The 15,175-nt window shown below is 40.9% G+C and overlaps 1 protein-coding gene across 10 annotated transcripts in view; it reads left to right on the top strand.

Moving 5' to 3' along the window:
- The window catches only part of LOC116783555 (sodium channel protein type 5 subunit alpha-like), a 216,769-nt gene that overhangs the window by 184,800 nt on the left and 16,794 nt on the right, over nt 1-15,175 (top strand). For all 10 annotated transcript variants that reach the window (XM_032681222.1, XM_032681214.1, XM_032681210.1 and 7 more), the window contains one exon: nt 8,882-9,004. In XM_032681222.1, the coding sequence (XP_032537113.1) occupies nt 8,882-9,004 (123 nt within the window). The remainder of the gene's footprint in view (nt 1-8,881; nt 9,005-15,175) is intronic.

Here is a 15,175-nt window from a genome sequence, read left to right as displayed (position 1 = left end):
TGTTCAGAAAAGAGCACAGGAGCAGAATGACAAAAGTACAGCCAAGGCAAATTAAAAATAATATGGCTTGTCAGTTGGAGGAGCATCCTAAGAGAGAACGTATTAGTGCGCTCTGTGAATTGTCAAAAATCCATGGGTACAACAGGGTATTATTACTCCAGAGTTCATTTTTTGACTAGATTTTTTGCAGTTCCTCAAAGCAAATGGGCATGTGGGATTTTTGAAGATGTCTTAGTGCACATTCTTCTGAGCCTCTCTGATGGCATAAACCTCCCGGATAACTAATAAGAATGAGATTCCTTCTCCAGAAGCCAGAGAACCTGGTTTTGAAGAGGAAAAAAAATAGAAAGAAGAAAAAACTAGTTTACTACGTATTGGATAATTTAGGATAACAGAAAAAAAAATTCCACATGAAGTTAAGTGGTTTTAATATGTGTTAGCAGGTCAACCGAGGCTGCAAATCTCCCTTCTGCCACCCCACTCTTTATCTCAGCATAACACATGAAAAAACATCCAAATGTCTGGTCTTATCTTGGTTTGCACCTCATGTTTGTTACCACAGAGATGCTAAAAGGGGAGCAAGCAGGCTTTGCCAAGTGGAAGCACAAGCTCAGTCTCAGACAAGGCACAGCAGGACAAAGCACACTGCAGCCTGACCAAAAGGGATGGCAAAAGCAGGTGTGGGGAGAAGTCCACAGTAAGCCTAGTTTGCTGCCTGCCTACACCTTTGCAAAGTGGTTAGGAGATGAATAATTACTGCAATTACTGTAGAATTTCAATTACTGGGGGAGAATTTCAGCTTTCAAAAGTGGTATAAAAAAAAAATCTCAACTCAGATTGTGCTGAGCTAGGTTTACCAAACATTTTTGTTTCTTGAAGTTATTGAAAGATGGAGCATGTTTCAATGTCCTTTTTTAGAAGACTATGCTTAAAAACAAAATAATGAATAAAATCCTGGAGTTCTTGCATGCAGCTTGCTTGGCCCTTTCCATCACTGTGGGTGTAGCAGCCAAATTCCATATACAGTGATTTTCTCCCTTGCATGAGAAATCAGAGCTGGGAGGGACACATAGACTGTTTTTAACAGTCCAGAGTCTCACACACTCTGCAGGGACAGAGGAGAATTGTCCCACAGTTCCTGTCCCTGATGACCAGCACCTTTGAAACCCCAACTTGCAGACCAAAAAATGTCTTCCCCCCACACTTGTGGCTCCATCCAGAATGGCCAGGAGCAGCTCAAGAGACTGGTGTCAGGAGGAGGAAAAAGGAAGAAATGAAGGGAGACAAACAGACTGCAGAAGGACAGGGATTCCTTATTAATGGGAGAGAGATAAAAGGAATTGGGATGAAAGTTGAAAGCTGTGTCCTAGTGGTGCACAGACCTTGTGCTGGCCTCCTACCCTGGTAAGGCTGTCTTTGGGGTGTTTTGTGCTGAGGCAAGTGAAGACTCCTGCTATGTACTCCTACTTTTATCATTAGCCTTCCTGGCAAAAGTCAGAGATCCTGTAATTCTTCAGAGTCCCTCTCTATTCTGGCATACTCAATACAATATCAGGATCAATCAGGTTCAAAAATCCAACTGAACAGCGATGATTTTCAAGCTTAGACGGTTGTATTTCCCACACCAGCTTGGTATTTTTTGTATTGATTTTGAACATCTGATTAAATAGATACTTTAGGGAAACAAGCAAATCTAGAACAGCACCTTGTGGAAACAAACCAGACAGATTTTTTCTCTTTTTTTTTTCCTTTTTTTTTTTTCCTTATGTCATGTACAAGTAGGGTTGATCCTAATCCTGCCCAGAAATAAACATGCCTTCAGCTCAGCACCTCAGCTCCCACTGGCTGGGATGAAAATGCAGTGGAGTCAATGGGGCTGAGCCCCCAGGGAAATGTTCTCTCAGTGATCACTATGCACACCCCTGGCATGATAACGCCATCTTCACATAATAAATAATAATCAAGTGTATTCCTGTCTACTCCTGACTACAGTAGTCAGCATCAAGAAGGTACCCTGGGATGAATAATGAGGTGGCTTTGGAGATCTTTTTAAGGGGAGAATGTCTTTCCTCTTCAGCTGCCCTAACTAAATCCAGGCTGTCTCTGCACAGCGTCTGGATGAGAAGCAGAACATAGCTGATGATGAAGAAACTATTTTGCTCTAAATCATGATAGTTATAAATATAAATATAAATATATATATGTATACAAAAATATGTATATAAATAAACCAGACTTTTCAGGACATCTGCACCTGCACAGCCACTGCTGCTGCAACAAGGAGAAAGTCTTTGAGTCTTGCCCAAGGTTTGAATGATCAAGGAGCATCACGTGATCCCCAAAATTCACAGCAATCCCTCTGCCCGGTGTTAAAAAACGGGACCTTGGGGTGTGGCAAAGGTGCCTGTTTTCGGTAAGAGAGGTGGATGGAGAGAAGCTGAAAATCCATTTGGAAAGGGAGAGGTGGGAAAGCTGCAGATCAATAAGTCAGTTTGCCGCCTCGCTGGATGTGAGCTCACAGCAGCAGGTCAACTCGCCCTCAGAAATTAGCTGAGGTTTAATCCATGATTCGCAGCCATCTGCCTTGGGAATTGACTGGAGCTGTTAGAAAAGCCTGAGCAGGTGTAAAGGAGGTGACAGATTAAGAGAACAGCAAGACGTAAAGAGGTTCTTCTGGAAACCACCAGGAAGCAATTAGGATGCAGGGATGATTTATTTAAAAGCATTTAACCCAACAGAAGTGACACATGCTGTTTGCAACAAGGCTGCCCTCTGACAAGGAAACATTACCTGAAAAGCGTGGACATGAGGAGAACAAAGCTGAGAACATGGAATATTAAAGGAGTTTCACAGCTTTAGTCTAAGTAGTAGATGGGGGGAAAAAATAAGAAAATAACAGGAAAAAGGAAAAAAAAAAAAAAGAAGAAATATCCTGTAGAAAAAAAAAAAAGAGTGAATGATGTAAACAACTTTTTAAACCTGAGTTATAAGAAATAATTCTGGGCTTTCCAGGAGATATTTTTTTTATAATTAATCTAGGCATTCGTGTAGCCCATCAGGTTATAACACATGAGAGCACTCCATGAGCAGTAATGAACTGCTGTGGTGAGAGAAGCTGTTTGATAGCTCTTTTCCAGGCACGCTTTCATCTCCATGCCATGGACCAACCCCAGAGCAGCCCTAAGGAGTTTGTATTCTTTACCTGAATGTGAGGGTTGTGATTCAAGGAAACAGGTAGCAGAGATGGGAATTTAGGTCATCTTAGTGTCTCTTCAGTGTCCTAATTTTAAGACTTTCCTTTAACTTTATGCCCTCCTTTCATAACATGGAATTTCTTGATTGACAGGTGCAATCATACAGTTCAGCATCTGTAAAGGGGAAAAGGATATTTTAAAAAAATAAGGCAACAATAAAAGTCTGCTCAGAAATGGTGGATGCCAAGGGGAATATCAGCCTCATAACAAGCTCCTTTCTTCCAACTTTATTTCCGAATGCATAAGAAATTCCATGTATTTCAGTTTATTTGCAAATTTCCCTTTCTATGAAAAATGTAGGTTTTCCAACTTGCATTTGGGGTACAGACTTAATTTTGATCCTCTTCAAATCAAGGGGAGCAACTTGTAACCTCAGGCCTGGCTCTAAAAGACACTGTGAAGACTTCCTTGGGTAATCCTATCCTTGGCAGCAATAGACAGGAGAAACCAGGCTGGACTGAAAAGAAACACTCAAAGTAAAACAAGTGCTCTTTCCTCTTTCTCTACTTTTCTTTTTTTTTTTTTTTTTTTCACAATTAGAGAGGGAGAGACAGGTTCCTGGAGCACATAAAAAGCTATTTGAAAGCACTGTGGGCCTGCATTAGCTGAAACTGCTTATTTAAATAAGTGGCCAAAGCTTTCAACTCAGCTGCTGTGCTTCCATTCAGACGTCCTTTTCTTTTTTCTCTGATCCCTCCCCTCTAATTTGAACAAGCAGGTTAATTTGATGAAATTCCTGGCTGCATAAAGCATATGCTGTTGCCTATACCAGGAAGGAGGTCTCCTCTTCCCCCCGAGACAGACGCTCACAGGGCATCACTCACAGATGTGTTCTGCAGCAGGCAGTCAATTAGTAGAGGTTCTCGTTGGTTTTGGTATTTATATGATCACCAAAGGAGGATTTTTGCTGTTCCTCAGGTAGAATTCCTTGTTGTCTGGGCTCTGCTGTTAATTCATCTCAGTGGTGGCCAGGGGTTAATTCAAAAATGCCGTCTGTGCTGCGTAGCATCTGCCTTGGAATAGTGTTGCTCAGGTCGGCTTCCAGCTGGATGCAGTGGATGCTCGTGGGTTATCTGAAATGCTGTGCTTTTAGGCTGGTGGAAAGGAATGCAAAAAAGAAAGGAGCAGCCTTTATTCCACTTTCTTGCTATAGGAACCTCCCTCAACCTCGGACGAAACACTGCTCCCAAAGTCTGTGCCCTTGACTCCCTGTAACCTCCCATGGTCTGGGGATGCCACTAATATGCTATTAAAATGTATGCATGTGGGAAGGAACCCACTACTGTTATAAATGCAATCAGTCTCTGGGAGAAAAGTCTGTAATCCTCTGATTAAAGGCCTTTTCCCCTGGGTGTGCTCCATTATCACACTTCTACTTTAAAATTGTTTTTCTGCTGCCTTAAAATTCTCTTCTGATGGCTTTACTAGGTTTACATCAGTTTACAACAGTGATTACTTAAGTCACCATCAGATAAAGAAGACGTATAAACTTATTTTAGAAATTTATCTCTGTGTGTTCATGGTGAATAATTTTAATAGTCAGAAAATGCTGCATATCTGTAACTAGTGAATGACTGTGAGCACCAACATGAGCACACTGGGAGTCTAACACTACGTGGGTGCCACCTGGGTACACATATACAATACATATTTCTTATCTCAAGAATGATTTACTTCCCTAAAATAGTGAAACTATCACAAGAAAGTGGCAATTAGTAAAAAAGTGTTCTGATTCATGGACAAGACATTCAGACAATCTCATTAGCATTGTATTATATATATATAGTTATATCAGCAATCATTTGAGCAGTTATCAATTCCTAATCTTTCTTAGGATTCATCTGCTCTCCATTGTGTTACATTGCTGCCTGGCCTTCAGGGGCAGGTTTTTATGAAAAACCTGCAAAACTATTTGCAAACAGGTACTGAAAGGATTAAAAATGTGTGTGTGCCTTATTATGAATCTGGAGGTTACATTGACCCTAGAGGTGTTTTCTGAGTGCCAGCACATTTCTCATACTGAGCAGAGCACAAAGCAGAACCTTGGAGCAGTTCTGGGCTGCACAGCCTCATAATAGAGAAAAAAAGTCACAGAAACAGCTGACTTCACCTTTTGCTGTGTTTATGTGGGGCAGTCAGCACCAATTTTGAAAACTGCTTGATTTTTTCCCTAAAAATAGCCTTCTGGGTCACTTTTAATCAAGTCTAAATGGCCAACTCCTTGCGTTAGAAATTCTCCTCTAAATAAAATTTGACAGGAATACCTTCAAAACCAACATCCAAGCATTTAAACAAGTTGTCTCAAACTCCAGCCTTGTAAATCATTGCCAAATATCACACAGTTTCGTGACCTAATCCTCTGAAGAGATATCTAATGCTGTGTAAATCTGTGTCAGGAGGACAGCAGCACCTGTGATGTGTTTCAGGGTGACATTTACAACTGTGGAAATGAAATGGTAACCCACTCAGATCCAAAGTCTGATTTTGCAGAATTTGAACCATACACCTTCTGCCTTGAGAAAAAGGGAAGTTATGGGACATAAATCCAGGAGGAGGAAGGAATCCTGTAGCAATCAAGGCAGTTTGAAGACCTTGAGAAGATCTGACTTTCAGTCATTGTGTGTGAAACTAGCAAAGAAGGGTGTTGGGTACTCTGTATTAGATTAATTTTCTTTTAAATATATACATTCACTTTACAAATCAATTATACAGATGAATGAACTTCCCTTGGTATGTGAGTGTATGGATCTTAATTTCTGTATCTGAGCACACGATCATTGAAATGTTTTTCTTGTACCTCCAGCCTTTCTGGATAGGAAACTTGTGAGGTTAAGGCTGTTTTCTGCACTGAACTTTCCACCAGAGACAGAAATATGTGCCACGGTGTTATTCCTATCATGATATCTCCATAATGTCACAGTTTTAAATTACTTAATTGAATGGGTTTAGTGTATAAGTACGCCGTGCATTTGTTTACTGCTATCAGACAAATCCTCAGCCCTTCCTCATTATTTAGGCAACATTAAGTTAATGGGGAGGGAGAATGAAAAGAAAAGGCTTTGAACTCTATGTTAATGCAGCTTCAGAGCACAGGATGAAATCAAAGCTGGTAAGAAATGGGGAAGACAGAAAATGGGTGGTGCCTCAGTCTGGGAGCATTGGGGAGTTTAAGATGGTTTTTAAGTTGAACCCAGGTTTTCATCTTTAACTGTGAATAATGAGTGAGCAGGATTTAGGTGAAAGGAACATGTCAAACATACAGCACTGCTTACTCTAAAATAACTTTTTAGTGCTTATGTCACAGGTTTACAGCTGCTTTCTTAGAGATGGAAGCAAAGGCTTTGCCGGTGATTTTTACCTCCCCAGTGTCTAAGGAGCCTAAGAGTCCCTGAACTCAGTCTGCCTGTTTACTGTGATGTTCTTATAGGACTCTCACCAGTAAAATGCAGAAGTGTTTATTAAGACCTTCTTTCTGCACCAGCCACTGGGTCTGTACACGGGAGATGAGTTTGTGTCACACCTTGTTAGAGGGTGACATGTCACAGCATGACAGCCAGCCTCTGTGCCACTTCTGCAGACATGGGCTGACTTATCCTGGCAGAAAGCCAGCCCGCTGCATCAAGCCCAGGCTTGGTGTCTCTGAGACCTCCTGCCCTTAGGCTTGCTGTCACCCACATGCCACAATAAAGCCATCAATAGGTAAATAATTTAACAAATTCAGCAAGTTTTACAAAGGTGCTTAGCTGTGCAGAAGGCTCTTGTAGGTAAATGGATGCAAAATCTGGAGAAAAGCTGCTCCATAGAGGAGACTGGTTTGTGACTTAGGGGACCAGGCTGGTCTTATCCTGCTTTATCCCAAAGCCCCTGGGTGATGCTGGGCTGGTCAACCAACAGTGGGGTTCAGATGAAAAATCACCTCATCCTAAAATGAAAAGGGAAGTTTCCCTCCAGAGCTGTCTGTCTTCATGGGGGACCCCAGAGTTTCCTTTTACCCTAAACACCTAATTTTTATAACGTAGAAGAATCCCCGATCTTAGGCCTAGCTGCTGTCATTAAAATGGCAGTAGCACACCCTCCTCACAGATGAGCTCTGCACACTCACATTGGTGAGCGGAAGATAATCTGATACTATGAGAACTGGAGCTGTGAAAATGTTAAGTGAGAAAAAAAATAAAGTAAAATGGGAGTAAGAGAACTGTGATAAGCAATATAAATAGGTCTCTCCTTCTAAGAAAATAGTATTTTATAGTATGTGGAAATTAATGGTGGTTGGGTTTTCTTGTTTCTTGGTTGGTTTTTTTTTTTAAACATGCAAATTGATGTGGTACCTATGGTGTTGAAGAGCTGTTTATTTTCACTCCTTGCTCAGTAGGAATTCAGACTGTGAACACTGATTCGAGCACACAAAACCCAATTGCTCCATGTGTTCATAATTTCCACTGCCATTCAGTTCATTCAGACCCCAGTCCTGTGCCTGATAGCATCCACATTTCTGACCAGCTGGGCACTGCAAAAGCTCTTAGAACATGAAGGGCATTGGAACCTCTCCATGCTTCCTCCAGATTTGGAAAGAGAAAGTTTATTTCAAAATAGTCTTTGAAAGGTATGAACCCCAACATTGATGTTCCATCTTCCTTAGAGACCATTTAGAAACTAGAAAAAGTGAAAAAAAGTGCAAAACCAGAGAGCCATGCACACTGTTCTTTTAAGATCTATGGCATAAAGTCATGTCTTTCAGCAAGACTTATTTCTAATCATTAAGTTGAAGACTAGTGATTGAGTGTTAATGCTAAAATCCTTTATCTCAACTGGAAGAGGTTAGATCTTAGAGGTGCTTTCATCCAAAAAGCCCTAAATTATAACATTTACATGAATCCTATTTTGGATAGTGGAAGATACACCTTGAGGAGTGCAAAGGAAACCTGCTGCACAGGCGGCACAGAGTGGTGGGGCTGTAATGGTGATCTCCTTTCTCATCCACTTTGTGGAAGATGATCCTTTCTTCCATGTGGGTCCATCCAATGTAATGGTATCCATTTAGAATCATAGAATCAACTGGGTTAGAAAAAACTTCTGAGATCATCAAGTCCAACCGTTGATCCTACACCACAGTGGTTACCAGACCATGACACTGATGCCACATCCAGTCTCATCTTAAAAACCTCCAGGGATGGCGAATCCACTCCCTCCCTGGGCAGCCCATTCCAATGTCTGATTGCTCCCCCTGTAAAATGTCTTCCTATTATCCAAGCTAAACCTCCCCTGGCAGAGCTTAAGATCTGCCCTCTTGTCCTACTGCTGGTTCCTGGGAGAAGAGATCAATCCCCACCTGGCTACAACCTCCTGTTCGGGAGTTGTAGAGAATGATGAGGTCTCCCCTGAGCCTCCTCTTCTCCAGGCTGAACAACCACAGCTCTCTCAGCCTCTCCTCACAGCACTTGTGCTCCAGTCCCTTCCCCAGCCTCTTTGCTCTTCTCTGGACCTGCTCCAGCACCTGAATATTTAAGACTTTTTTTTTCCACTGTTCCACTCACCACCTGTTTCATTTCAGGAAGGAAAGTCAGAAGAGAAGGAAAATGGTAGGAATGCACTAACAGATTGGATTTTTGCTTTGTGTTTCCATCCAGGTCTCTTTAATAAGCCTCGTCGCCAACACACTTGGATACTCTGAGATGGGTCCCATTAAATCCCTCAGGACTCTCCGAGCTCTGCGACCATTGAGAGCTTTGTCACGATTTGAAGGGATGAGGGTAAGAGTATACAAAGCACTTGGTCAGAGCTTAACATCAAGCATGTAACAGGGAACCATTGCACGTGGCTTTGTCTTCATTTTGTCAGCCAAAGGAAATGAATGATAATGCTTTATCAAAACAACAAAATCAGAAATACCTCCTTGGTCTTGATTGCAATTGTATCATTACATCTTTATCCTCAGGTGGATTTAGTGATAAACTAATCATGCTGCCTAACTCATCATACTGCACTTTAAAAAACAGCTTTTTGGCTGAGGAAGCATCTGGCTAACAATTACCTCTCAATTATAAGGTGTATCAGGGGAATAACCAAGCTACAAGTTTGCTCCCTGCTTTTGACATGTACTAAAATGAGACTGACTGGAAAGTTCTTAAGGACTTTTTCACTAATAATTAAAGCAAAAATTAGAAATGCTAAAGATAGGGAAAGCAAATGAATGATTTTTTTTTTCTCCTTTGAACGGATTGCAATTTCAATGTGGAATGTCAGGATTGACATTAAAACCATGTAGCTTGTGTTTGGTGCTCCATCTCTTTCCCTTCTGCATTCCTTTGCCACTGTGGCTATATCCCTACAGCATACCTGTTTATTTGTTAAGCCTACCTGCTACACAAATCAGTTATTATCTAGATAAGCATTTCATTTAATTCCTCACACCATGCATGACTTGCAGATGATGACAGCTGTGTTCTGTATGAGTCGAGGTTACTGCTAATCTTGCAGATTGCATAGCAAGGTAAAGCAAATCTTTGACAAATTTACACTTAAAACAGATTACTTTGATGATCCCAAACCTCTCCACTAGGCCAAGGAACATGCTACATATTTCACGATGAGATATATTCAGGATAAAACTCTTCTATAAACAAAATTTTGGTCCTAATCATTGTGATGTGTATGTGTAATTCATGCATTGATCTCCCAGCAATTCCCTGTTGACATTGCAATACTCTCACAGGAAGACAGACTGAAGTCTAGAGAGTCTAACTACTGAGATGAGCCAGGAAATATGGTGATACAGGAACTTATGAAAACCCCATACCCACAATCTTCCTCTTCTGTGGATGACCAGAATTGGAGACATAAAGCTTTGTTCCAACTATCTTGTGATGAGCTAAATCACATTATTTTTGTGGAGGAAGATGAGACAAGTGTCGTTGTAGAACACCCTCCTCTGTGTTAGTACTAAGACAAATAGGTTCAAAAGGCTCTGTTCATCCGGGCATCCAAACCTGAATTGTTTTGTTCACCACAATCTTTTTAGCAAAGACAGGCAATATTTTAAAGATGATTGACCAAATAAAACAAAAGCAAACCACAGATCCTCAGAAGACACAAAGTGATGTTGCACTACTGACATTAACTGAAGCTCTCCCTCCTGTGTCATCTGATGACCCCACTCCAAGTCTTTATTAAATATTCACAAATGGAGCACAATTCAGTATTAGCAAAAGGAGTGGTTTAACTACCAGAGTGATTTGTGCTCAGGCTCTCTCAAATCAATTTAGATATGGCTTATGAAGGCTTAGCTTCTACTGGTGGATTTACAAGTCCAAGCAAAACCCCTTTAACATGTTCTAAGCTGACATAGGATTGTACACCCATGACTTTGCATTGGTTTAACTAAATTGGATTCAAACCTGAAAAGCAGTGGGAAGACGAACCCAAAGGCTCAAAAAAGTGAGAGTAAAATAGGAAAAAAAAATTACATTAAAAAGTTCTCATTTCTATCTGAAAATAGCAAGAGGCTGCCTTGGTGGATATCTTACATGACACATGCACCAGCCCAGCAGGTTTCCTTCCCAATATGCTCATTCTTGCAGGCCCCCCTGGTCCCTGGCTCTATATCCCCTTTTCTTTCCTGTACCATTGCTGCTGCTGAAATATTTTCAGTCATTCTGAGCTATCAGAGGCAGTGAATTAGCTTGTAAACTATGATAAAATGTAATTGAGAATACGTGCTATTGGAAAAGCAAATCATTTTAGTTTCAGTTTGTCTAACCACTCTTAACAAGACTAGGGACAGTTAGACCTTTCATTATTAGGAGTTCATATGCTCCAAAATGCACAGGAAAATTGCCAGCGCAGTGATGGATTAAATAATGATAATGTTGAGAAGCAAACACTGACACTAAGAAAATAATGATCGTTTGCTCTATTATAATGTCTTTTTCTTGACTAACTAAAAGATCTCTGTATAGCTAGAACAGGAGCTAGAAAGTTCTCATTTATACTGCAGTAAGAGACTTATTTCACTGGTGCTGTGTCTAAATTTTAGAAACAATTGGTCCTGAGGCAAAGGCACAGAGTAGCACTTGGGTGGCCAGGAGGATCTGTTGCCATCAGGCTTCAGTTCTCTCCCTGTCTTCAAACAGACTGAGACCTGTGCAAGTTTTACTCAAGTCTCAGCAGCTCCCATGCCATGAGAGGTCTTCAAAATAAGGATGAACCGGTGCTATCCTGCCCCTCTGTGCCCAAAAAAAGACCCCAGAGAGACCAGGATCCCACCTGAAAGTTGCTGTGGACACTGAGGCTTTCTATACATGAGCCCAGAATAAAGTAGCTTAGGTCTGCCTGTCCCAAATCATGAAGTCTCCCATGTCCCCTCATTTGTTGCCCATCAGGAAATTATTTCAGAGGTGGCACTTCCCTGCAAACTACTTCCCAGCAAGGGAGGTTATTGCAGTATTTTAAAAGGGTAAGGGGGATGATGATGGACCATTTAATGTGAAAATGATACTAGGCAAAGTCATGGTGAGACTGCTACAAGATACATGCAGGAAAGAAACAGCATAATTAATGCTAGTTAGCTTGATTTCATGGGAATAGTTCTTGTAAAACTGATATGGTCCTTTGATTTGATTACAAATTATGCTGATGATGGTAACTGTGCTGTTATCGAATCCTTAGATTTCAGAGACGAATCTGATACCATGGGACACTGTGATGAAAATACAAGCTTTGTACGAAGAAAAGCAATTTTTTTTTAAATGGGTGATGTATCTCGAAAAATAATTGTAACCAGTGATGACACTGTAAATTGGATGATGATTGTCTCAGAGTGAGGGATCAGTTGGAATGAGAACTGTCCTTCATCTGGACTTTAGCAGCATCTGGAGGAAAATATAAAAATCTTTGCTGACAACACTCAAAATGAGTGTAACTTATATTACAGATAAGGGAATTATACTGGCTGATCTGGATCACAGTGAAAAACAGATCTATTGTACAACATGCATTTTAATAAAACCACATGCATCGTCTACCTCGGGAGGAGGAATGTAGGTCACTCTGGGGGATGTTTCTTGGAAAACAGCAACAGAAAAGGGCCTGGGGATCAGGATGATTGTTCAACAGTACATGAGCTTTTGGGCAGGTCCAATAAAAGAGGTGACTGTTAGAATCCCCCAATACACAGAGAAATAACCCAGCAGGCAGAGGGAGAGGACAGTGCTTCAGTACTGGAATTCCACAAAACTGCTGGAAAGGGGGTATCAAAAATGGGAAAGTCTCTGCAGGGAGCTCTATGAGCATGATTAGAAATCTGAAGGACCCATGACAGCCACAAAGAAATTCTGATTTTTTAATTATCCAGAGCAATGTGCAGTGGTAACTTACCCGAAGTGAAGATAACAGCAGATGATTAGTGCCTCCAATTCAACAAATTCTACCTAAACGTACAGCACCTGCTTCTAACACTGACCACAAAGGACACCAGGAATAGATTATCTAATAATAAGTTTTTTTCTCCATTAGTTGGCATCATGACTCTGTAAATTAGATGTCTTCTTAAAGGCTGTGCCTAAGCTTCACTAGGAGGTACAGTCTGGGCCCAAAATTCCTGCGGGAAGTCTGGTGGGCTCTGTTGTAGCAAAGGGAGGATTAACACATCATGCAAGTCTATTTCTGAGTTTAAAATCCGAATCAGCTTTGGCTGAGGAGGTGGCCTGTGAGATCAGGAGAACTGGACACCAGACACAGGCTATAGATTGCACTCTGGGTTAGGGCAGAGGGTGGCTCAGTTTCTAGGCTGTCCCTAAAGAAGTCACCTGGAAGGTTGTTTCACCTATAAAAGTATTGATGGAAACCAGGGTATGAAACCTTCTCTTGTACATTGGTATATATGTTGCTATTCCTAGGTGCAGCAGAAATTCATCCCTTTCCACGGCAAGGTTTGCAGCTAAACTTTTAACGTGAATTTGTGGTAATAACTTGCCTTTATGTATCCAGGTCTTTAAGTCCTCTCACTTGGCTCAGTGAAAAGCAAGGAGTGCTTCCAGCAGACCAAATGGCATCACACTGGTGTAAGAGCAGAAGCAGTGAGAGAAGAATGAAACCCCCCGTTAATAATTCATTACCAGAGGTGTTACAGGATTTGCTCCAGCCTCATGTCATGTTTTGTTATCTACAAACCATTGAACATAATTCAGCAGAAGGAAAAAAGCAGGATCTGGGCATGGCCATGGCTTGTACTGCTAAAACCTGGGTGCCTGTGTGCTGTCACAGAGCTTGTGTGGGGAGTGGATTCAGTAGCACATGTAACAGTAGGGCAGTAATTTTGTGCTGGCATGGATTAAAATTGAACAAAAATATTGCTGTGCAGAGAAGCAAATGAAAGCACTTTGACAAGAGCCAAGGCCCTTGATTTGGAAATTATTTGGCATTTTGGTTAACACAGTAAATTTTGTCTAAAAATGATGAAGTTAGAAATTGATTGACATCCAAAACTGAAAGATAAAATTAGTAAAAAAAAAAAAAAATCAAGAAAAGTCATCAGGAATCGGCCTATACAGAAAAACAAAACAAAACAATTGGTCAAACAGCTTTTCCTGTGTGAAAATTAGCTTCATTCATAAATGCACAAAATATAAATCCGAGTTTTGGAAGATCTACATAATGTTGTATTGTATACTGCAGATGAAGCTGCTGCCACACATGCATGAAACCCATTTTACTCCTCCGGGTATTTTTCTTCTGCAGGAATGCAAAAATGATGGAGAAGTGAATGTTACATTATTAGCTTGTCAGAAAATTGGACACTAACACAAGAGAAAAGAAGAGCTGACATTTTCCGTAATCAGATTCACAACTGAATAAAATTTAATTTTTATGGATCAATATCCCTTTGTCTCAGTTTCAGAAATGTAGATGGAGAAGAGGAAGGGCTGAGTGGCTGCCCTACCAGGTTTTAATCTCCAAAATGTGAAACAGAGATGGAGACAAATTCGTGTTTTAGGGCTGGTGTCAGCACCAATGCTGTGAGGCAGCAGTGGCAGCGCCTCCAAAGGCTGTGAACATGGAGAAACATTGTTGGCATAGAAGAGGATAATGGTAGTGTTTGTGGCAGTGTTCTTCCCTCAGAAAATGTCTTGCATGGTGTGACTCTCAGGGTTGTCCTGTGCAGGGCCAGGAGTTGAACTCGATGATCCTTGTGGGACCATTCCAACTCAGGATACTCTAAGATTCTCTGATTCTTTAATGTAAGGTGTGACATGCATAGATGTCTTAATGCTCAAAACAGTAAATGATGTGACTCTTGCCGTGTTGATGTAGTGGCATTATAGTGCTATATTTAATCCTGACAGCTGTAGAGGGTCTGTAGATTGTCTGACCTTTGTTTCTTTTGCTTGGCTTTAGAATTGTGTCCATTCCTAGTGCCGTCGTTCCCTTAAAGGCTCCTTTTGCTTTTCATTTTTATGCATGATTTTGCACAGGGGTTTTACAGCCCTGCCTGGATTAGTGTGTTGGAACATTACAACATGACACAGGAAAAAAATAATGAATTTTTTTGTTAAATTAGAATGATTTCACTTTTCTAATCATGCAGACTGATCAGACAGGGGAAGCTGGCTTACCGTATGTCTCAATCAGTTATTATTTAATTAAGCAAAATTTGTCACAGCTAGAGTTCACAACTCACTGGCTACAGAGGCCTGAGTTGAGTAGAAGATTTCAGAAGTATTTTTTCTCTGTTTTGAGTCACTGTGATACACCCCAGCCTTTCCAATTAATTCTTTGATTATGATAGTTTGACTGAAGTGTATTATCCAGAAGGATCTGAGAGGTCAAGATGACTTCACAGATTGCTCCTGAATTCAGAGATCCCTCTTGAACAAATATCATCCCATGGCTGGGATGCCAACAGATTAGTTCTTCTATTACAAAAG

Source organism: Chiroxiphia lanceolata, chromosome 1 (genome assembly GCF_009829145.1).
Source record: "Chiroxiphia lanceolata isolate bChiLan1 chromosome 1, bChiLan1.pri, whole genome shotgun sequence".
Lineage (NCBI taxonomy): Eukaryota > Metazoa > Chordata > Aves > Passeriformes > Pipridae > Chiroxiphia > Chiroxiphia lanceolata.
This window is presented reverse-complemented; position numbering and strand designations above follow the sequence as displayed.